General features: G+C 40.6%; 1 protein-coding gene across 6 annotated transcripts in view; it reads right to left on the minus strand.

Annotated features, from left to right (window-relative positions):
• The window catches only part of slc39a10 (solute carrier family 39 member 10), a 28,037-nt gene extending 11,844 nt beyond the window's left edge, over positions 1-16,193 (minus strand). For 2 of the 6 annotated variants that reach the window (XM_065962088.1, XM_065962083.1), the window contains exons 1-3: positions 6,457-6,611; positions 2,600-4,302; positions 2,341-2,503 (exon numbers count right to left, since the gene is read on the minus strand). In XM_065962088.1, coding sequence (XP_065818160.1) covers positions 2,341-2,503; positions 2,600-4,282 — 1,846 coding nt within the window. In that variant the 5' untranslated portion in view covers positions 4,283-4,302; positions 6,457-6,611. Of the gene's footprint in view, positions 1-2,340; positions 2,504-2,599; positions 4,303-6,456; positions 6,612-8,141; positions 8,227-8,847; positions 8,952-12,705; positions 12,831-16,135 lie in introns of those variants that run through there. The other 4 variants (XM_065962084.1, XM_065962085.1, XM_065962086.1 and 1 more) reach the window with 4 other exon arrangements.
• Between the last annotated feature and the right edge of the window lie 9,223 nt (positions 16,194-25,416).

A 25,416-nucleotide genomic window follows, 5' to 3' on the forward strand; every position in this document is an offset into this window, starting at 1 on the left:
TTAATGATTAAAAGTTTAAGAGTGCGTATAGTGTGGGAATACCTCCCGTTTCACAGCTGGACTCAGGATCCTGCTGCGTTGACAACTTCTTTCTGTCCCAAAGTCCACTAAATAGTTACTTTTTTTTTTTACAATCTGTTAAACAAAATAACATAAATAAAATATCTGAAACTTCTTCGTCTACTTTGTTAATGAATAACGAGACTGCAGACAGAACAGAGAACATTAGAACAAAGAAATGCTCCAGATGTTAATGCAGTGTTGTCAGTCTCACTGCTATTAAAGTTCCACTATACATTAGAATACATATGCTTCCTAAAGATTTAGACGTTTGACTAATTAAACACAAACACAGCACAACTATGAGCAGAAGGTTCAGTGTAGAGAAACTGTGATTTCTGCTGGTGGTTTGATCTGTTCAAAGCTTCTATGGTTTTATGAGCTTCAGATCACGACCTGTAACTCATTAACTTTAAACACTGAGATTTTACGATTTGCATTCTCATAAACTTAGAAACAATGTGCTGTCCCAGAGCAGGGCTTAACATTGACCTTCATTCTTTATCGCTGATCCTCTCGTCTCTTTCTGGGTTTTCTCTCTCTCAGTTTATAATTAACTTGGGGATTTGGAAGACAAACTGAAAGAAGAGGCATCATTAAAAGCAAAAAAGCTATTTTCATCAAACGATAATATGTGCACAAAAATGGGCCCAAAAAGTCCCTCTTTAGCAATTTTAAAAACACACACGAGAGGACCACTCTTTAGCTGCCATGGCAACTATAATTTTGAATTACAAGGTCATACACTGTCACGGACACAAAGCATCCAACACGAACTATGAGAGCTGCTTTGGAGAGTCGATCACAAAATGCACTCTTCTCGACAAGAACCTGAAGTCATCTTTATCCAGACTTTAACTTAATCACAGTCAATGTGCCTCAATCCTACATCCTCAGCTGACATTTACACACTAAGGTTAGCTCTCTTTTTACGCCGTAACTCCTACTGATTGATATTATCATATGCTCAGAGGGATTTGTGATTGACTGAAATAATTAATAAGTGTGCTGCCTCTCTATATTAAAGGGTTTATATGCAATTTTTCACACTTAAATGTAATAGAAATCAAGTATATCCTCTGAAAATAACTCTGTGAGTCATGACTGTCTACAGTGAGTGTAACACCCGAGTCCCGCTGTCTGTGACGTTTTCTGAGTTTTCCGAGTCCTGTCTTCAGTTTCTTTACATCGTTGGGACGGCAGCAGACTCCTGCCCTCTCGTATAAAAGTTGTTTAATTGGGGGACTGGAGAAAAGAAGAATAACATACTGTACTCACTGCTTAACTGTGTTTCTAGATCACAGTCATTTTGGGTAAATTTACATGCAGTGTGAAGATACGAGCATAATAAAAATCGCTAGCATTAGCATGCTAACACAACAGTGCACCGCAAGTTGTTTTGGTTTCATGCTGGTGCTCAAGGGCGACATCTGCTGGATGAAAAAAAAAATCGCATATAAAGCCTTTAAGCTCTAAAAATACTAATACCCTGCAAACGACGAACACAGGAGGTGCTACAGTTTTGTAGGACTGTTGTGTCTGTGTCTAAGAGTCTTAGATGCTGAACTGTTTGGTACAGGAAGTATAAGATTAGTCAGCTAAGGCTTAACCATTCAGTGATTCAATATTTTGCACCATGTCACAGTTTGTTTTTTTGTTTTTATTTAACCCTCTGGGGGGCTTGTTGTTTTTGTCAGTGTTGGAGACACGCTCAGATTCATGATGATATCACTTTAACTATTGGGGTTCTTTCAACAAAATAATGAGCTAAAGAGTTGGATGAAATGTGTTGCAATGTGATAATGTACTAGAGGTTAAATGTCACTTAATCCTTGTGAAAAAGTGTGAATAAGTTTCACAGAAAAATTGGTGAGAAGCTTTGTTGTTTTCTGAGAATAAATACTGTATACTGAGTATAAAACAATACACTTTCCTTTCTTTGCTATGGGAGGAACCTTTAAGCTGTGAATAAAAGAGAAACAGTTTTTTGTTCAGCAGTGGAAGCTACAGGTGCTAAGGCAAACCTTACATCTGATATGGATAATAACAATACACACATTCTCCTGAAAAAATGTCTTGCAGAAAAACGGATGAATATGAAAAACTAACCCATCAGACAGTCTCCTGGTCACAGCTACATTTGGGTGTTTATAAAACCCTGAAGGAGATTTCAGAGTGGGTTGGTTGGCTGGCATTTGTGTAATTTATGTTTGTTTCTGTCTACGCTACGAGGCATTTCATCTGAAAAAAGTGTGGATCGATAAAACAGTTTGCACTTACCAGAATTTTCCTGCTCCAAATCCATCTGGTGGTAATGGCGAATGCAGACCCGACTATCTATCTGATAGAGCAGGGCAGGACACAGGTAGGTGAACTGACGCGGGGAGATGGGCGAGTCTGGATTCAGGCCATAGTAGGTGAGGAGTTGAGTCAGGTTCAAACACTGGAAGGGAAAACAATTATGCAAGTATAAGTAAAAGGAACCACAGGCCATGATGCCACTAACTATTTACAGACAATAAGTTAAAACAAGCCCTACCTCCTCATGCTGATGAGACTTCCCTTCTGCGTTGACAGACGAGGCAGGGCCAGGCAGAGTGGGATGTGCATGACTTCCTGGGGCTTCTCTCTTTCTTTTATGAGAATGGCTGTGACCATGGCCATGACCGTCATGGTTGTGTCCATGTTGATGATCATGGTCATCGGGCAATGAAGTGTCTTTGTTTTCTCCAACCTGTCCCCTGGCCCCAATTGGCTTTTTCAGCTTCCTTGTCTGGCTTTCTGTCGAGGCAGAAGATGGTTGTGGAGCCTGGAGGACCTGGGATGGCTGCTGCACCTGGTCGCTTGGTGAAGAGTCTGTACCTGTCGGCACTTCGTGGAGATGTCCATGGTCATCTTTATGATCACTGTGGTCATGATCAACGTGGTCATGATTCCCGTGGTCATGACCATTGTGAGGTTGAGAGGACAGGTCTCTGCCATCAGAACCTGCATGTATCTGTTCTTTTTTCTGTGCTTTATCATGGTTGTGATCATTGTGATCGTGACCGCTGTGGTCGTGACCGCTGTGATCGTGACTACTGTGGTCATGATCGTGATTACTGTGGTCGTGATCGTGATTACTGTGGTCGTGATCGTGGTCGGGACTACTGTGGTCGTGATCTATGTGAGCGTGATCACCGTGAGGTTGAGAAGACAAGTTCTTTTGATTAGCCTGTACTTGTACTTTTTCATGTTTGTGTTCTTTGTCATGGTCGTGAGCACTGTGATCATGATTACTGTGGTCATGATCATTATGGTCGTGGTTGCTATGGTGATGATCGATGTGTGGTTGAGATGACAAGTCCTTACTGTTGTGCTGTACCTGCTCAATTTTTCGCTCATGTTCATGGTCGCTGTGGTCGTGGGTGCTGTGATCATGATCGCTGTGGTCGTGGTCACTGTGATCGTGAGTGCTGTGGTCGTTATCATTGGGAGGTTGAGTGGCCTGGTCCTTGTTGGTGGAATGTACCTGCTCAGGTTTGTGCTCTTTTTCGTGGTCATGATCATGGCCGTGGGCATGTGTGTCCTTCACATTTCCATCAGAACGTTTATGGTCCCTATCCTCTGCGTTGCCATGATCATGCCCATGATGGCTGTGATCATGTTTATGGTCAAGTCCTGTAGGTGCACCGGAAGCAGGACTGATAGCAGTAGTGTGATAGCTGCACTCTGTGGGAACCTGTTCGTTATGTGGATTGTGGGAATGACCATGCCAATTCCCACGACCCTTGCCTTGGCCTGTTTTGGTGGTTGAATGAGTGTGAAGCCCATCCTTCACATCCAATAGATCGAGGTGAGCAACGTGGTCATGGCCAAGATCATCATGATCCAGACCTACCACCTTCACTTCTCCCAGACCCAAGCTTAATAGCAGACTCTGAAATCCCTGGTAATCTAGCCTGCCTTTGTGGCCATAGCGCCTGAACAGCTGCTGGATGTAAAACTGTTGTTCTTCCTCCGGAGAGTCTACATGATGAATGTTTGCCTCCGGAGGTGGAATACCTCCTCTCACATATGGAGCATCAGAGATCTGCAGGTCGTTGTGAGCGTGGTGGTGTTTGTCATGTTGATGTCCACCATGCTGGTGGCCGTGCCCTTCTCCATTGCAGCGGCTGTACGGATGGAAGAGGAAGGTGAGCACACACAGGAAACAGAACTTGGTGTGCACGTGGACTCGCATTGTCCCCTTACTTCTTTCCCCTGCCAAAACAGAGAGGTGGCAAAAATCAGAAAATTGTTTCACTATTTTACTCAAAGAACATAAAGTGTTGGGCTAATTGCTATACTGGCATAAAGAAAGTTAATCATGTACTTTAAAACGAAAGTAAAGCTTGCTCAGGAAAAGGACTGACAACTGAAGCCGGCTGGTAGGGGAAAGCTCTAAGTAAAACAAAAAAAGGTGCTTCACAGGGAAACTCTGAGCTGTGCACATTTGATATGCACAATTTTGTGATGAATGTTATAAGAGCCCCTTGGTTGACATCTAAACGTGTGGTTGATTCATCTTTACCTTCCAGAAACTGTTGACTTTTTACTCGTCTTACACAACTGAAAACGCTGTATCGGGTTGTTTAAATATCTGCATATTGAAAGGATTATATCACGATAATAATATGTTAATGAAACTGAAATTTGGTATCTTAAAAGATATACTTTTGTTGTAAAACTCATAGGTTTGAGGTCCAAAGCAAGAAGTTATGATTTATGGTTATAAAGTAAATATGAAACCAAACTGGTTCAGTCCATTTTATTTAACTGTGTCTATACTGATTGAGCTTATTTTTTAATTTAGCAGAATAACTGATTAAATCATATGAATGAAATTCCATGTAAACATGAGAAACAATACTGTTGAAAAATGAACCTGAGTGACATAGAAAACTCAAAATGCTCATGTTACAGTTGTTGTTGCTCATCAATATCAGGTTAAACAATACTGATGTTATGTAGTGATCAATAAAGCCTAATCAGAGTTTCCCTATCACTAACACACTCACACACTGACACCTCGCAGTGAAACAACAGGGTCAGCAACAGCTCACATATAATTATACATAAACCATTTGATACTACATTCCTGCACGTCATTCATAACCACAACATTTAAAGCACCCTAAGCAGCTACCTTCAGCGTAGCATAACAGGTCCAGGAACTGAATCAAGGACTTTCTGGAGCACAATAAACTCTCTACAGAGGATTGTTCAACAAATTGCTTGTTTTCCCCGGCTCTTGAAAGCCTGAAGCAGCAATATCATTCCAGTCAAATGATCCTCATAAGATCTCTTGTAAAGCCTGTGGGTGGTCGATGTGTGAGGGGAGGGGGTGGGGCTGAAGTTGTAGAGGAGCAACGAGAGGTCAGATGAGGAATAGTGAATAATGGTAAGATGGCACACAGCAGAGACCAAACACACAAACACAAACAGGGTTTTGCAGCAGCCAGCTTGTTAGCGGAGTTTGTACTCAGTTTACAGCTTCAGCAACTTGAGGGAATAGATTTATGCTGCTCAGACAACACATGCTGGGTTAAATGTTAAAAATAAAGCTGCTGATAGATCCTCCGCACAGTTGTCAAGGCTAGCAACAACAGCTTGAACACTGTAGGCTTGTAGTAACAACAACAACAACAGCAAAAGATCACAGTATAACTACATTGACTTCTTGTTGGATATCAGAAGCAAAGAACTGGAAAACAAACTTATACACCACATAAGTCAAAGATCACTCCGATAACATTACCCAAGAGCCCCAGTTTAAAACGCAACATAATGGTGATAAGTCTGGCATTAGGCTTCTGTTTCTCTGTTTGTTTGTTTGACAAGAGTGAAAAAGCAACTCCTAAAACCATCCATATATAATATTTGCATTCCTTCCTCTAAAATGTGCCATCTAACACTCAAGCTAAAACACTCAACTTGGCTGAAACAAAGCCTTTGTTTGTGCAGCAAAGCTTTCATCATCCAGCAGACAACATCATCAGTTTATCAGCTACAGACTGTAAGATTACACTCACTTCCTACTCCCCATACTACATGATCAATAACTTTTGTAAAAGTGTTGTCTTTTATCAACAATTTAATCAATGTAAGTGATACAGGTAATGTCTTATAATCGCTATTTACTGTTGAAATGTAGACAAGCATTTTAGTTTAAGATGAATGCAGAATCTATCTTTTAAAAAAAACAGCCCAAATACGATTTAACTTGAATATGACTCCTCCAGGTGATCAACCATGTGGTGCTATTAAACAAAAAGAAAAAACATTTTTAAATCATGTTCAATAAGATCAACAACTAACCACTGACTTCTCTCAGATATATAATAACCTCAAGATATTGAAGGACAAGCTACTTACCACTATGAGCTCCTGTTTGAGTGGTGTGTGAAATCTAATTTGGCTGAGGAGCGAATGACAGCGTCCCAATTGAAGGCTGAAGACATTAAGTGTGGTTACAAGCCTACCTCACGGCTCTTCACAAGACAGTGTTTATAAACATGAGACAGCAGTGACCTATGAACCTCACAGCAGATAGGTTGAGGCAAAACCAGGACCTACTTTAAGAGCACACCCTCTGAGCAGCAACAGAGCCTGCTGTGTTTTCCTGATTATGGTCTTTGTTGTGCTTGGCCTTTCAGGGGAACATGATCAACTCTATTCTGTAAAACAGTTCATATGTGTGTTGAAAAAACAAAAAAGTGGAAAGTAATCATTACCAATTCATTAAGTAAAATTTTTTTATTTATTTATTGGTTGGAACACTTGTGACAGTCTCTCACTTTGTGATGCATTGGCGGCCCCTGTAGACGAGTTAGAGATCCCATGCTGTGAAGATTTGTCTATTTGTAAAAAAAAAAAAAAAAGATGAAATTCTTGAAGAAAAAAATCTACCAGCTGTTTGCGGAACTCAAAGCAATAGTTAATGTTTGTATTGATGGTGTGATTAATGAGTGACATTTTCCCCTTTGTAAACTTTGCTTTAGCACTGTTGGTACAAGTCGTTTAGCCTACAGCTAACGGATGAGGATCCTAGTTGATGTGAAGTTTTATGAGAAAGCTGGGCTTATTAATATTCACTGGTGGCGTTATTGTTATGTCTTCATGATAGTAAGACAAAGGGAAGAGATTAAATAATTACATATTGTATACACTTTGCACCTGGCTTCTAAGTCACCCTGTTGGGGTTTGTTTCCTGCTTCTTCCACAACATTCCTCAAGTTGCCTTCAAGGACTGTAGACGGCCACATTTTCTAACAGCTTTCATAGATAAAATAGATACATGTCTGAACTGTTCAGAGGCGGGCATAGAACAAAATATGGATAAGTTATGATTCCTGTTAAATTACACATTTGTTTTTTTAATACAGGTGACTGAATGACCAAAGTTTACCAGTGTTGTCATTCATGCTCTGTCACTGTTCATTTCTGTTCTTCAGTAAATTATCTCTGTACTTATCCTGTTCTGTACGTACATGTGAAATGTTCTCTTACGAACAATATCCTCCTGCTTTCTTTTAACCAGCAAAAGCACCGTTAATTGGGGGCGCTAGTGGCACAGTGGTTAGTGCGCGTGCCCCATGTATGGAGGCCACAGTCCTCCAAGCGGGCGGCCCAGGTTCAAATCCCACATGTGGCTCCTTTCCCCCCCATGTCATTCCCCACTGATCTCTGATTTCCGACTCTATCCACTGTCCTATCTCTTCAATAAAGGCACAAACTAAGCCCAAAAATAAATCTTAAAAAAAAAACACTGTTCATTGGGAAATAAAAAAAAATTGAAAAAAAACTTTTAAATTTGATATGTTCAGGTGAAATCAAAAGGAGCTACAGCAGTGACAGGTTTTCATCAGAAAGAATCTTCACTCACTAGGTTAAGTACAGTAATGTATGACAACCTGTGGGTTGCAACACCATATTTTATGCAAACACAAAGAAATTCCTTGAATGAATTCCTTCTGAGATGTTGTCAGTGTAATCATCATTACAGGACTAGTGAATAATCCCATCATTGTCCAGTGAAACACATTAACTTGTTAACTCACCGTAATACCTTTCTTCCTGTTTGGCCCCCAGTCCTGACGCTATGGTTTGGGGGGGGAGGTTTCAAACTCTTCTTAAACAGGCACTCTGAAAAATATCAGAGAAGAGAGAAGTTTAATTTGGACTAATCTTTAATCTTCTTTCACGTCAAGCAGGCAAAATATTCAACTGACATGAAAAAAGGTTCTCTGAAGCAGTGCTCTGGAGGAAGGGCTGTAAAAGGCGAGAACTGAGACAGACCTTTTTTCATCCAGATTTTTTTCATTAAAAGTTACTTCACTGAGGTCATGACAATTATAATATGTATGAGTGCAGTCTTCATTCGATACTACACTTTTTAAAACTGGTTTGAACAGAATTGTTGTTTGAAGGCTTTCCCTTGAAAGCAGAGGAAACTGCCTCTAAGTGCTCTTATAAACGATCAATTTAAAAGAGTTGTGAATTACGTTAATGTGAATAATCCAATCAATCATGGTGAGATTACATAATGCCTGATGCTCAATCATTGGCTAGCCTTGACTGAGAATGACCTCGGCCAATGACAGACCTCTGAAAGTGAAGACTCTGCGTTAGCACTGTGCAAAGCCAAAATGTAGGCTGTAATGGACTGAGGTTACACGGTTCCTTCAGATTGCTATTACACTGAGTGAATAGTTTGAGACATTTTAAATACAGTTTTATGGATATTTTGATATTGTTTGCTTTTACCTTTTCTAATAACGGGTGTCTTGTTATCTTATCTTTTTCTAAAATTGGAAATAAGTTGAAAAGTTGATTCCATCCTTTTCTTAGTCCATTTTATCTCCATCTGTGGGTTATCCAGGACCGCTCAATGCTGACTGACCAGTCCCGTCAAAAAACGAAAAAAAAAAGCACAACACCGTGACAGAACTGGTAGAACAGGATCTGATGTAATCAGTTCTGTGATTCTGATAAAGCAGAGGTATTTTAAACTTAAGTTATTTCACCTTTCTGAAGAGAAGAGGTCATTATGAGTCGTCAGATGAGGTAATCAATGACTATGTAGATGGCTTGCTGGTAATGTGGGAAATTCCATAAAAATCCCACACTGCTACAGCAACATGCCAGCATTATTAAATTCAGTGTAAAAAAAAAACAACAACACTATCCTACAAAAGTTTGAGTTCAAGGCAATTGCTGCTTGAATAATGAACACATTATGAAGATAGGACGTGAGTGTTCTTCTCCCTCATTGTGCGAGGAGGGTTCTGCAAGCTGGCAGAATATGCAGTTCCCTCGATGTAGGATGCTAAGGACCGGGCGGGCACAGTTAAAAGTTATCTGCTACCAGCCTGAATATTTCTTCGAGGAGATTCCCTACCGACAGTCATCCCTGTAGCACAGAGCAAGAGAGCGGCAGACAGACTTGAGTCAATGAGCGAAGCTTAAACCGGTCCAGAATCACACTGCCCACACTTTCTATCGCTCTCCTTTGTACACTTGAAGGGGTCATTTCCTCAATCAGCATGCAAACTTTACAGTCTGAAATGCTTTAGCTCAAATGATGCAGTTAAAATAATGCACTCGCACTGAGATTCTGTCAGAGTAGGACAGTGTGCACTTAAAGCATGATTAAAGAAACGGAAAACCATTCTCTCACACACAAAAGAAGCTTTGATAACGTTAACTATACGCTGATCTGAAAAGACTTTACTTCTGGAAGACAACAGCCTCATAAGCATGAACTTGTTAGTATCAAACAATTTGGCAAGTTACAAAGTTTAATCTAATTTATGTCCCGTATAAGAACTATTTTCCCTATGAATTCCTGTGTCACCAAAGTATCTTCTCTTGCCCCATCCAGCTTGTTGCTGAAGACAGGGCCCCTGTTATTTTTCTCAGGGGGGAGGGGGGATAGGCCCTTAAGCTGCTTCATATGATTCTCACACGACCACACATATCTTTCTCATGCCATCATCAAGCTACTGTCTGCAGGAAAAAGGAAAAGAAGCATAAAAGTCCCTTTCTGATTCATAATAACTGTGTTTTTGTTGCTAATGGGATTTTGTCCCTCAAAATCTACAACGCCTCTACTGTCAACTTTTAAATTCTTAAAGTCTACGATGGACATGTAAGAACATTTTTACAGCAATATTACGTTGTATGACCAGTTTTGAACTGGACAGTGAACTAGCTCTTCACTCCAAAAGTGAATAGCTTGACCAAATCAAAAGAGGATAAAATTATTTAAATTTAAAAAGTCAAGAAAACTTTGCAAAATGATCACTTAATGTATCACAATATAAGTTAGCTAAACGCTAAATTCCCATGTCCTCAGCCAGATATAGCACAGTAGCTTGAAGGCAAGCACGCCTGTAACTCTCAAGTCTGTATCCGGCAACTCTTACAAAGGCAACTCCTGATTGTCAGCCTGATCACTGGCCTGAGCTGACCCCTGTTTCGGCAGCTTTGTGATTTGGTGCTGGGTCCCTACTTCTTTGAATTCTGGGTTACAGGAAGTTATATGAGCCCTTAAAGTTGCCTGTTTCACAAGGAGCCTAGTATATATTTTTAAATATCCTCATCCAGGGCTCGACATTATAACTGGCCCGCTGGCCCGGATGAATGATTGACAGAGTCTGGGCCAGCTGACTGCACGTTCAGCTGGCCCGCTCGGGCCAGTTAAAATACTGCCTGAAAAAAAAAATAGACAGTAACACGTTCTCAATTTCACAGCGCTTTCCTGTCATACCGTTGTTTTGTCAGTAATATTTTTTTTTTAAACTGCTGCAGCATCAACGTATCATAAGCCCTCATGCACGCTCGTGTGTGTGTCACAGTTGAAAGGGAGCCGACAGCTTCACTGTCACTCCCGCGAGCGCGCTCGCTACACTGGAATTGTACATTCGCACATAGATTTTAGCGCGGGTTTTCTCTGATAAAAAAACATGTTTAGTGAAACGGTTTTAAAACCATCAGATCCCGACAAAAGCCGAGCTTAAATCAGCATTCAAAGGGAAAAAATCACCGGAAGAGTCAAGAGTGACAGCAGGGCATGACGAAAACAGAAGGGAGAAAAGTTTCAGGCACAGTGACAGACAGCTGGAGCTGGAACACGCTGCAGCTAAATTTCCCCTTAAAGTTAAAGACTAGATCCTGGTAAAGATAAAAGTTATTCACTAAGCATCTTAGCCCTTAAGAGAGCTCCTAAAGTAAAGATCTAAGGATGAAGAGTTTCTCACAGAGAAGAAAGGAGAGATTCCAGCTCTATCACAGCCTCATATTAATATCAGATTAAGTAGACTTACAGTTACCAGCATGGTGAATAAACATGAGCACATAAATATAAGAAAAATACACAATATTTTTATAACTAGAGCTCAATTAATTAAATAAAAGTTGTAATTTACTTTTGCATCAGAATCGTTCAAGAGTAGCCTAAATTGGTGACAGTTATTCTTTGAATCAAAAGTAACGTTCCTGGGCCAGCGGTTACAGTGGTCGGGCCAGTGATCTTTAAAAAACCAGTGGCCCGGAGGGCAACTATTAGGAAAATTACAAACAGTTTTAAGTGCTATATCTCTGCTGACATTCACTGAAGACAGCTAAAGAAATGACAGACTGTAAGCTGTTTTCAGGGTTTCTGAAGCATCCATTCACCAGTGGTGAAGCTGCATAGCCAGACATGACCAGTACTGTCAGACAGAACGTTAGATCATTACTGCTTACCTCAAGTGTCCACAAGAATCACTGACAAGTACACGCAAACTCTTCTTTACAGACATAGCACTTAGTCATTACATGGCCAACCATCTTCAACTTCAACACTTAAAGGAAAGAACAATGTTTAAGGTAGTCATTTGAAACGGTCAAACAAGCACTCCTCTGATCAAACGAAATTTGTCAGAAGCTCTGTGGTAGGTCCCCTGCATGTTTCCTGACTCATATACCTGGTGTACTCACGGTAGTGTAGAAGCTTTAATCTTTTCCCAGCCAACATGATAATAGTGCAGGTTGTAGGTGCAGACACATGTTTTGGTCTGAGTAGTTTCCCACCACTAAGTATTAACTGAGACAACAAATTAATGTCTCGAAAAAGTCAACTTTTCCCAGTGCAAAACAAATGTTCAGCTTCTCTGAACAAGCTACAACGTCAGTGTGGTCTTCTTAACTAGACACTATCATTAAAACAGGTCCTTTGAGTAAATAGTGCTGACACACCATGTTCTTCAGCAAACACTGTACCAAATCAGGTTCAAATGAAACCGATACAAACAGCTCACAAGTCGCTAAACTTCTTACTGTGTCAAACACAACATCCAATACTACACACACAGGTTTTGTAGGTAGAGTGAGTCATGTTGGCAATGTCCCAAATAGAAGTTGCTGTATTTAGTCCTGAAACAAGGAGCAGCAGTGCAATACAGGCAGAGTGCGCGGACGCAGGTGTGTGAGTGAAGCTCTGTGGCCTAGAAGGATGTTCATCAAAGTGTAAAAGAGCAAAAGACCGCAAGGCTAGACTACACACGCAGAGCAATGAGCAGAGGACTACACTGTGCACGTCAAAGAAACAACACCTTAGCAAAAAAAAAGAGTGATGCGTACCTTTAGTGACAAATATCCCTTAAAGGGCCGGACTTCAGACCACACCAATGCAAAATGTTCACGCCAGCACTGACATGAGTAACAGGTTGAAGGTTTTTGAGGCTAATGAGTCCAGTGACTTAACACATTTATAAAGGGAGGAGGGGAGGCACGTGTGTTCCTGCATGTTTGAGCATTCAGGGAGCTGAGTCCAGGACCGAGCACCTGACCACCTACCCATGGTGAGCTCATGTGAGTGAGTGGGGGGGGAGGGGGGGGTGAATGTGTTTGTGTAGCAGTAAGTCACAGACAGGTGTAAAATACAATTGTTGTGCAGCCATGACAATCTGTCTCGGCTCCGTACAACCATTAATTGGTTTTTTAATTTTTTTTATCAAATGATAAGTTCCATGTAAGATAATATATGCTGAGAAATTAAATGTAGTAAATAATTCCACAAGTTAGAAAATGTCTAATGTTACAAGTGTACAAATGGCAAGACTTCTGCACAATTCAGTATTTTGGCATAATTAAAAAAAGAAATAAGACAGATAATGTCTCACCGCAGTCCTCTATATTTAATCAAAATAGTGTAATACCCTGGCTGGGTTAGAAAAACCATTATAAGCTGGTCTCCCCAATGGGAGGCTCCGTCAACATCCAAAATCTACATCAGAAACTGCAGGTGTGTGGGAAAGGTGTTACATGTGCAGAAGGTTGTGGACATAGTCGGCACAAATAGACCAAATCCTTATTAGGGAACATGCAGCTGGCAGCTACAGCTACCTTCCCTGAGGGTTTGTACTGTAAGGTATCGCAGTAGGGTTGCTTTAAAACAGCTGTTTAACAAACTTCTGTGTTATTGTGTTAGGTTTATAAGGTAAAAGAAAGTAGTCTCTAATCTGGGACTGATTTCTAGAAGTCCTTCTACCTGTAAGCACCCCCCCAAGGACACTGGTAGAGAACCAAGAGTCAAATGTATGCAAAGAATCTGTTTAGCTCAGCATTAGATGTAGTTGATTAAATATTTATTGAGGTCTCAACACTCTCTGGCTCGTGGGAGATTTCTACACCTTCTCCATCGCCCTTTTCCCCTAGATTTCATTGAAGCTGCAAATGACTTCAGGTACTTTATCTTGTGTAATTCCAAATATAGTGGAATAATAAAAAAAACATGTGTTATGTTAATGTTCATTTCAGCATCAGCTTGGTTATGTATGATGATTATTTGAAGGTTTGTCCTCATTGTTCCTGGAATATAAGATAATTTGAGGACGTTTGGACAGCATTAAAAGCCCTTTTTTTTTAAACAAATATTCCAACCCATCCCTGGATTTTTTTGTGCTTCTTTATAGTTTCTGATCCAATATAAGGAAGAAAACCTTTCACAAGCATTGAAGGCAGCTTGCATACATGATATGAATGCAAAATTGTGATACGCAGAACAGACCAACTAGGGTTTGATGAGCATCAATTCTCCATCAGTGCCCTGCAGCATAATCCTATTACAATACTTTGGGGGGATGTAAATCTGAACATACCACATTTCAAAAGAAACATGGGCAGGGGGGCTCATGTTTACCACATTACAAAGGACAGATTTGTTTCTGTTGCACTGCAAGCGCTTTAAAATGCACAATGACACGAAAGAAGTCAATACGTATTTTCCTTAAGCTACACTTTCCAGCTGTAATCATAAATAAGTACTGGTATGTAGCGATGTAAATATGATTTTCTTGTGTTGCTTAACACTTACCTGCTGTACCCTACAGGTCATTTTATGGTTGGTACTTTTCAGCAAACGTTAGCAATTGTGTAATACCAGGCTGTTTGGTATTTCTGTTGGTGCAGACAATTACAGTAGGTCTTTTCATTGACATTGTTTCCTGCACCGTGTTCCCTTTAATCACAGAGAAGCCAATCTGACAGCATGTGAGGGCAGAAAAAAAGTGTTTCACATCACATTTATAGCTTTATCACATGACAACATTAAATTTGTAAAGCTCATCATGTGGAAAGGATTGCACACATGAAAAGCTTGTGGGCACATTTTAATGGGCGTTAATAGACGTAAGCTTGTTAGCTAAGGGAGTGATCTGTTACCTTACTTAACCCAGACTTAATAACAGCTGCATAAATTACTGTACACTTAGAACAGCCTTTTTCTTTGGTTTTGAGGCTGAATTTTGCAAATATACAACAGGTAGCAAAACTTGCCCGTTATTTACGGGCGACTAAATCTGACTTGCTGTGATGTTACTTCCGGGACAAGAAGTAACTTTTATCGCAAGGGCAATTGTTGAGCAGCTGTGGAAGTACATAGGAAAGAGTTCAAATTGTTCATGTTAAAAACAGAGCAAGGGTGGGGAGGACAATAGAGATAACACAAGTCTGTACAACAGGGCCAACGTGTATACTGTAGATGCTGAGTTAACGTATTAGATTACATATTATTACATCAGATCATTCTCTGATTCACAAATCAATCCTAATATATGATATTCTAGAGGGTCAAGTTGTTGATTTGGGTTTGACATATTCCCCCTATAAACATATAATCTGTTTACTTTGTACTGCAGTAACGACATTACATTGCTGTGCAGGTGCAGGTGGCGTGAACAGGTTCAGTGGGGGAATCAAATAACATGAATCTTCAAAGATTGTTTTTTTTTTTCTTGTTTGGTGTTGCAACATTTGTGTTTGGATGAACAAACATACAGTACTCATTGACCCATAAGATGAGTGTAAAAAAAGGTGTTGTGCGGACAACCCTAGCTCTTACATCCGCAGCTACTGTTTCTTCACACTATGCAGCAAACACTTCCTCTCAATTAATAACCTCAAGCAAAAAGGAAATAAAACCTTTCCTACAAATCACAGCTCTGCCACACAAGGCGGGGTGAACATTTCATTCACAAGTAGCCGCTTAAGTCACATTTCTTTGAGGCTTGGTGAAGCCATGCGGTGGTACAGACTGCACAGAGATGCCTCCTCTCCCATCATCAGTCTGCTCGAGGGGGATTAAAACCTGCACGTGGTGCGCATAAAGCAACACTGCGCGAGCTCGCTACTATTGAAACGTGCCCACTAACAAACACCAAACAGCGTTAACCAGAGCGACCCCCCCTACCCATCCACCGGAGAGCTACCCTTAAACACAGCTTCACAGCAAACCAGCCTGTTTGTTTCGCCCCAGCTAAAAGCTAACACTAGCAAACAAAAAAAAAAAACGGAGGCAACGATTCCAACCAGCTAACATTAGCTAGCAAAGAGGAGTCACAGGAAATTAGCTCTCACAGCCTTTTTAAGAGAGCAGCGACTGCGTGTCCGTCTGAAAACCCGTCGCAATTGTTCACATCGGTGGTTTATAAACATCTACGCGACGTGGCAAACACTGCCCGGGTCCATGTTGTGGGAGTGAATGATAACAAATGGGTTTTTATATAGTTACCTCACTCGAGTGCCGTGTGCATCTCCTCTCCGCTCGGTACCAAAAAGTGAAAAAAAAAAAAAAAACCTGCCGTATGGTTTTACGCAGGAGATCAATTCACCAACCACTCTTACGTACATTCCGCAGAAACCGGACAGAGGCGGAGCAGCAGTCTGCGTCAACTGCGCACAGCTCAGAAGACAGCGCTGACGTTTTCTTTCCGCCGGATTGTGTGTGTGTGAGAGAGAAATGTCATATGACTCGCTCCCCAGAGAACAAAGCAAATTAACACACCCTCTAAATTTACATCCGCTGTGCTCATCATGTCAGTATAGGAAGATGAAGTCATGTCCCATATCCTGACACTGATCTTTGCCTTTTTTAGTCATGCTATAATAAGGGCATCACCATTAGGTTACAGAAGGTGGGTAGGTGTTGTTACTTTTTTTTTTATTTTACTTTTTTTTTTTTACTACACTAGACAAGGGTTTATTTTTTTCACAAACCTTGTCGTGGAAAACACTAACAAGGACATTAAAAAGGACAGAATAAAAGTGTGGGTCTGTTGAAACTAAAATAAAGGAACACATAGGCTACCACATGATGAGTAACCAAAACAAAAATAGCCCCACTAGACAAGGAAAAGGTTAAAGCTTGTTGTTGAAACATATTCTTCAAACAGAAAAACAGAAATAAAACTGTAACTGTAATGAAACGACATAGGCTTTTAAACTATAAATATATTGAGAACAAAAAAAAGCAAACAGAAGAATAGGTAGGCCTACTGCAGTCCGTTAAAAAGATTAAAAAGATATGAAGAGATTAACGCTTACAGTTGAAATCAGCTCACTCAAGTTTCCCATTCCTCTGCAGGCCACGGAAAAAGGAGAAATAAAGGCATGTTCAAAGTATTTAAAAGTTTAATGAAACTAAACTTAAGGTCCTTCAACTTCATTATAGGAACAGAAAGCAAAAAAAGAAGAAGAAGCACTATGTGCTCCATTTAAGAGGAGCATTAGGAACACATGATCTTAATGTGTTTATTATTAAAATCAGCTCAATCATTTTTTTTTCAGTGCGCAGGTTTATTTCACAAACAGGAGATTTGGCCAGTTTCACTCATTATATATCTGTTAGATCAAATAACAATTGACATCCCCAGTCGATGAAGTTTCCTCAAACTGGTTGTTTTTAACTATTAATCTAAGAGATGTGGTCAAAACCCACAAGAATAAATAAATGGACCTGAACTTAAGATTCTTCTTTCTAACTAATAGTTTATTTTTGTTGTTTCGAGGGCCAGATAGCCAAGCAGTTATGTTGTGTGCCCTGTGTAAGGAGGCTGAAATCCTCATTGCAGCCGCCGTGGGTTTAAATCCGTCCTCGGCCCTTTTCTGCATGTCATCCCCCGCTCTCTCCTCCCAACATTTCCCGTCTCTATACCAATGAAAGTATGTTGTTTAGTACATGCTCTGATTTATGTCAAAGGAAGCACAGCCATGTGTTATAAATAGTTTGCGTTTGACTTAAAAAAAAAAAAAAAATTGAATAAGACAACGTTTCACAACTATTAGTTTGCTATAATAAGCTGGACTGTTCATACCAAACCTTTCTGCACATTGCAAAATAACATCTGAGTGTGCTGAATTAAGACATTTAGCTTTTTATTACATGCCTTTACATTTGCACTAGGTGTTTATGATATTTCGTTCAATTGTAAAGTTAGGCTTAAATATTGAGGCTTTGAGTAGACTGGGCACACTGGTAACTTTTTAATGGAATGGTGCATCCACACTTGTTTGACTTGTTTGAGGTTTGTTGCGCCAGCTAAGATCTGTTTGAAGTTATGTTGTAAGTCCACACTTAGCCCTGAGATGAAACTAATTCTAAATTAAGCTGAGTCATTGTTTGGTTCCATCACAGAGAGATGTACAGTATGTTCATCTTCACTGGTAGAGTTTATAACATAATAACTAACCAAAATATTGTCACAGATATGGCGTTGTCACATCCTGCGGCCAATCAGTGAAAAGCATTTTTTTTTTAAAGCACAACTGTACACAACAGTGCTGCAAAACAACTTCTGTTAACTGCTGTTTATGCTCAAACAGCAAGACGAAGGGGTGAAATCTTCAACTAAAACATGAGTGAATTTTACAGTACTCTGTTGTTGGACGGGTGGAATTATCTTCGCTCATGGAAAATGACACCAGGATTACAAATCAAACTCATCATATGTCATACATTTCTAAAAGACGTAATCTATCACGGAGAACACACTGACTCTTAAAAGCTCGACCTCAGCTCGTCTTCATCATCATCCAAGTTATCCCTTCTTTCACAACAATACACCATGAAAACAGTATCTCACAGACGACTGGTACTGGTACGACCTACCAGGAGCTAAACCAAGGTTTAAGTTATAACTCATGCCTTCGTTGGAACTATCCTATGCCTAATTTAGGCAAAGCTGGTGCAACCCAGTCCAGTTGAAATATTGAGCAGGATGGGTCCCTTTTAGCTTGTGGAAAGAGAACAAAGGAAATTTAGATTTCAGACTCGTGTGATTTGTCATCATTTGACAGCTCTAGTCTGCATCACTGTGACATCCATTTCTAAAACCTTCCATAAATGTAACTTTTATTCAATGCGCTGAATGCATTTTTCAAGGTGTAAATGAACATAATTAAAATGCAGATCATAAATACAGTGCGCTTTATAGTAAGTTCAATGTGCATTTGGACACATCGTGGGGAAGTTAAAATCTGCCTCGATGTAGCACGCAGCCATTAACATAACTGTACAAGAACATCACATTATGCCAACAGTACAGAAGCATAAACAGAGCGCCTGAAGGGTTCACGATCCTTGCGCAGATTTCACCTTTGATCTTTCTGCTTAGCCTTATATTTATTTACTCTGGACCTTCATTCAGAATTTTAAACATCCATAATTTCGTATGCAGGGCTCCAAGCAATCCCTCTCGATATGCTTTCAAACTGTCTTGCCATAATGTGGTAGGTTAAAGAAACGGCTATCGACCGCTGACCTTCAGTGTCTGTGTGTAGGTGGCTAGCTCTGTGTTTGTGTGTGTGTGTGTGTGTGTGCGCGCAGGTGAGTGTGAGGCACTCTCAGTGGACGCTCAGCTAATTTCTGTCAGCCTTGCACCAGCTGGGTCCACTTGGCCTCCTCCCCACCACAGGTTTTCCCCTGCCTTGTCGGCTGTCTCTCCTGATCACAGAGAGATTAATGTCAAGTGATTGGCAGACGTGTTCTCACTTAGCACTCCGGTCATAGTGCCCCGGGGTCTCTGCTAGTCGTAAAGCAATGGTGGAAGTGCCATTGTGGCTTTCACTGTCATTTAGCCAGAACCCAGACACAGCAGAAGGAGGATGAAAAGTGCCAAACGGCCGCATTGAATTATGAGCTCTACTCAGCCCCTGCCATATATACAACCCAGCATGGGGAGCCGTTTCCTGCTGAAATGCCTCTTGCTGCAGATCACTGAGGTAATATTTCCTGCACTGCAACTAGAGCGGTTATGGTCCGCGGGCAATCTCACCTGACGCAGCTTTTGCCCACGGACGACTTGCATGAAAGACGAGGCGTCGGCTTGCCGTGAAATTACCCTTTTTATCACACCATGGTTAAAAAGGTGAGGTGATTTTTAATGAGGACAACAAGTATAACTTTTCACAGCAGCCTGCACAGCTTTCATGTGCATAATTACAGACACAATTGAAATAGTTCATTCGAGTAATATAACCTATTATAAACTTATATTACAGCGCTCAAATGAAGGTCGTCCATCTTGAGTGTGTCCTTCCACTCGAAGGAAATAGGCATTGGGGATATGCTGGATCTTTGTGTGTGTGTGTGTGTGTGTGTGTGTGTGTGTGTGTGTGTGTGTGTGTGTGTGTGTGTGTGTGTGTGTGTGTGTGTGTTCCTTGCTGACATTTGCTGATACAGAGCAATATTGGCACCCCAGCAGACTCTCTGGTGCTCTGTCCTGGAGGGCAGCCAAAGACAGAAAGAAATAGAGAGAAAGAGAGAGAGAGCGAGAATGAGCGAGAAAGAGAGAGACATGGCAAGTGACAAGTTTTAAATATCAGCTCATTAGCCACCTGTAAACCCATCTAATGAGCGCTCATGGATTTTTCATTCCCTTTAATTGGTTGGAGGTATAGGGGGAAGGCGAGTGCACTTGCTTGTTTCCCCTCAGGTTTGTTGTACTTGCCAAAGCTTTAATGCACACACGGACGACTCCAATTGCCAAGCGACATCCACCACCTCCACCTCACACAAACCTGGATCAATTTGAGCAAAAGGAAAGTAACCAGAAACTCCATTATGGCTTGCAATGTGCCTTTGGACTTATTACTAACTTACACAATTGTTATGGGCATCAAAACTGTAACATGTCCAGAACGATAAGGATATAGTTTCTGGTATGAATGTGTCTCATAAACATGATATACAGAGGTGTTCTTCACACATATCTGTTAATTTACAATGAGCTGGGTCCGCTCATATGTTCAAAATTCATCTTAAAAACAGAAAAAGAAAAATTAGTTTGCACCTTATCTTATCGAATGACTTAATTTGTTCTGTTGATTTTTTATTCTCATGTTCCCACCGGCTCACGTTTTGATCTAATGTTCATCTTCGTCGCAATTTCACCCGGGGCCTGTAGCTACTACGAAGCCTGTTTTTCAGTCATCAAGGTAACTTCAGGGTTAACGCTGGGATTTGAGTACAACAGCTGGTTCACTTCTGATCGGGGTAGATTGCCATGGTAACAAGTGCCGAACACCTAATCTGCTCCGGAGCTGGTTATGTATATATTGTATCTAATATATAAAATTGGGCCTATTTGCTTACACCAACTGTTGTATTTAATTGACGCCTCAGCTGTTAACTGTGTGTGTCAATAACGCTGAAGGCTGATGAATGATCAAAGAGCAAGAAGAAACGTGTTTGGGGAGACCTTGTTTTGATCAACAGATGATGTTACAAACTCAGTTCCTGTGGAAAACATGCAGAACAAAAGACAATCATACGAGCTGTTGTAGGGTGCTAAGCTGTTTGTTTATTAACCATAAGCCATATGGTCATCTCTGGAATATACACTGTAATTATACCTTGTGTGCCTCCTCATGCATGCCTATTTGATTTTCTGCCCGCAGTTATTTCAACACTCATGAAGCCTGCTAATTATATTATCTTTGTGTTGTTGTTTTATAAAGTGTTTTCATGATGTGCAGATGTGAGTCAGTGTGTGTGTGTGTGTGTGTGTGTGTGTGTGTGTGTGTGTGTGTGTGTGTGTGTGTGTGTGTGCATGCGTGGGTGTGTGTGTGTGGGTGGTTGTTCATTACTCTCACAGCATCATTAATTGCTCCAAATCAAATATATATAAATTACCTCTACCTTGAGAAACCTTTCCATTACGTTACCAAATATGGGGGCGCCTCTATTCTAGAGGTTATGATGTGCGCCCTATGTACTGAGGCTGTAGTCCTCGTTGCAGCGGCCGTGGGTTTGAATCCGAATTTTGCCCCTTTCTGCATGTCATTCCCAACTCTCTCTCCTCCCAGTGTTTCCTGTCTCTCTTCAGCTCTCCTATCCAGAAAGGAAAAACATTTCCCAAAAATACAATTCATTTTTTGAAATGACCAAATGAGGATTTTCTATGAGAATAAAGTTGTCATTTGACTGTTAAATCCCGACCAAACATGGATTTGTATAACGCAAAGAAGATCAAATATTTCACAGGTAACATGTTGAACATGATGAAGATATTTTCATCAGCTTTAAAGCCTCACCAGTGACGAAAGTCATCGAAAGACAAAAAAAGAAGGGAAGATAAACTCTTGATATCCAATCTTTTTTTGATCACCATAAACTACATGAACAGCCGCTGCAGCTACAGCATCTGAACTGTTATTCACTGCTCCTTCACATGGAGTAGGCTCTGTTTTCTGTACACGATCAATCGTACAGAACATTGTTCTTTCAAGCCAAGTCCTGTTCTTTTCCATGGCAGAGGAGCGTCTTTGATTCCTGACAGCCCTGACACTTTCCTAAATTCTGCCACAGCTCCTCCTGTCAATAGCATCTGCGTTACTATTTCTCCCTCTCTGAGATCTTACAGGATAGGAATCAAACACGTTTCAAAGGCTCCCTGCTGAGAAACATGATTTCAAAGGTGCTCAAAATCTCATGTCTACATACCAGGGCAAATCAAAATAAAGTATATTTCATTTTCTGTATATGACAAAACAAAAGATAGAGGGCATCAATGATGTACTCCCTATTATTTTCTGTAAGGAGAGAATGAGTTCTATCCTTGACATATTTTTTTTCTTCATCTTTAGACAAAGGAACATTTTTCCTCATTCAGCACACCATCTTATTCCCCAATCCAATGTTTCCTTCGCCAGTGGTTCAAAAGGCAGGTCATGATGTAAAAAGGACTTTACGGAAATGGGGGATGAAGCAACAGAGTCCAACGCAACAATGAGAGTTTTCTGCTTTTATATCAATGCTATTGCACGTATATTCACAATATCAACGAATGAGCGGTAAACAGAATACTTGCAAGCTAGAAAAGAAGAATGAATAAACTGCTTCACTGCTGCACGACGATTGCTGAAGTTGCTCACTGTGATAATACGCTCATGAATTTTCCTGACTATTACCTGCTGCGTTCACACATCAGCTTTCACGCTGATTAAAAGTGTTTCCGGAAAAAATCGGGGTTCACACATGCAGGAGTTGTGTGTGTAGCAATAAGATAAAATACCATAAGTGGGTAAACTAGTCAGCCAGGGTTTCCACACATTAAATCTATGAAAAGAAAAATCAGGTCAGAATCTACTACAATTTAGGAATGACAATAATTTTGTGGTTCAATCAGGAGAGACAAGTAAGTACTGTAAAAAAGTATTACAAACGATGGCATGGCAATTTGTCTTGACACAAGGTCTCTATGGTGTACCTACACACTCTATGGGGTGATTTCTATGATTGGATGATGTCTATTCTGAGAGGCAACAGAACAAATCCCCCACTGGAGTCAAGATACAAGTTGTAACGGGTTTGGGTCCTTGGTAAACACGTCAGCCTTACAAAGTCTGATTGTTCGACTACTGTTTATCAAACATGAGCAAAATAGTTCCCACACAAACCGTCTCGTCACTGCTGAGTTGAGAGGCAAAAAGGACTCCATGGTGGAGCAGTTGTTAGTGCACGCGCCCCATGTATGGAGGCTATAGTCACCCAAGCGGGCGGCCCAGGTTCAAATCCAACATGTGGCTCCTTACCCGCATGTCATTCCCTACTCTCTCTACCTGATTTCCAACTCTATCCACTGTCCTATCTCTCTAATAAAGGCACAAAAAGCCCAAAAATAAATCTTAAAAAAAAAGAAAAGAAGAAAAGAAGGGACGTATAGGAGCTTGGTCACAGCCATTCGTCCATAGCACAAGCGCCGTTTAAAACTAACTCCAAGGAAACAAGGAGCACATCTAGTAACATAGCAACACAGTATGTCTTAAAGGTGCATTCCACCATTTCGACTGTTGGTGGTGGTGGTAGCTGAAGACATGCGGAAACCATATGGGCAAAGAGTTGATGGGCTGATGATTCTGAGAAGAAGAGCAGTGATGGAGAGGTGGAAAGGTGCACAAAGCGTCAATATTAAGGAACTAAAGGCAGAAAAAATATATATATTTAAAAAGGGAGAAGAATGATGATCGGCGACAAATTCAGCTGGGAAAAATGTTTGAAGTGTTCTGTTCAAGATGATCTGGCCTATTTTGGCAAAAGGTGAAATTAATTTACTTCCTGGAACGCTGGATAATTTATTACTTGGGCATGCTAAAGTATAACATGTTGTTGTCTGCATTGAAGTCAATGCCAATGGACTAGGGATTACTGGGATTAGATATGAATTGTGCTGGTTGGCTGCTGTGTAATTAGGGTTTTTAATTGGATAGAAAGACTTTCAAGGGCCAGTGCATATTTTTGACTTGGAAAAAGAAGTCATAAAGAACATAATGGTTTAGGGGCAAAAGTAGCTCAGTCTGTAGGGACTTTGGGGTTGGGAACAGGAGGGTCGACTGTTCAAGTCCCAGTGCATACAAAAGTAAGGAAGTTGGTCTGGTGGCTCGAGAGGTGTCAGGTCACCGTCCGAGTACTGGGGCCCCTGAGCAAGGCACGTAGCCCCCACCAGATCTGATATGCCTGTTTAGGAGCCCCACTCTTACATTTCCACAGGTGGTGTTTGTGAACGTGTTCATTTCGGGCCTATGTGTGAGAAGCATGTCTCTTAATACCAGAATGCAAACCCAAATATTCCTTTGGGGATTACTAGAGTACGTAAAATGAAAAGGTCCCCTATCATTTGTCTCCTTAGCCAAGAAATGATGGTCAAATGGTGAAACAGCATTGGAACAGTATGTTTGTAAATGTTTAATTTTGGAGGGAATGGGACAATGTGTGTTTCTTCATCTCATTCTCAGGACAGATTTACAAATCAAAGAATAAATTAAACTTCACCAAGTAACAAAAAGTGAACCACTGGTCAGTTTCTTATTGAAAGTGGTCCAGTGGAGTTAGCCTGCGGAGAGTTACACTCCAGCTCCCCTCACTCTTTCTATTTTTTTCACTTACATTTTTGACACCTTCCTAGAGCAAGTTTCTCGGGAGATCACACAGAAAAATTTATGAGAGCTGTCACTCAGATGAAGCATTCGTTCTGGGTGTCATTCTTTATCCCCAAGAAATTTGCAGTCTTTCACTCAGTTCTTCTTTTTTTTGTTTCGCTCTTTCTCCTTCCTTTAATGTCCGTCCTCTTGATCTTCAACATGCCCATGGACAAGAGACACAAGCACAAACAATCATTGCGCTCGATGTATACAGACATTTTTTCCTCTCATGTCCTTACATGTGATCAAACGTGTACTGTTCTGTTGCTGACGCACACAGGTTCTGCATGAAAGAAACCTTAACTTCCTCTCTTATCCTCCAAGTAGAAGAAGACGGATTGCAGCTAACACGCCATGACAAAAACAATTTCTGACATTTTGATTTTTGCTTTTATGAGAGTTCTTCATTTTTATCTTTTTTTTCTTTGAGAGAAAAATCATCTGCACATGCTGAGCTGATAAAAAAAAAAGTCCCTCCTTTTCCTCAGTTACCGATAGCCTGCAGATAAGCACAGTATTACAAAAAGGTGATTTGATATATACAGATTTTATTACACCCCCCCAATCATTATCATAATTTTACGGGTTTCACGT

This window comes from Labrus bergylta, chromosome 13 (genome assembly GCF_963930695.1).
Source record: "Labrus bergylta chromosome 13, fLabBer1.1, whole genome shotgun sequence".
NCBI lineage: Eukaryota > Metazoa > Chordata > Actinopteri > Labriformes > Labridae > Labrus > Labrus bergylta.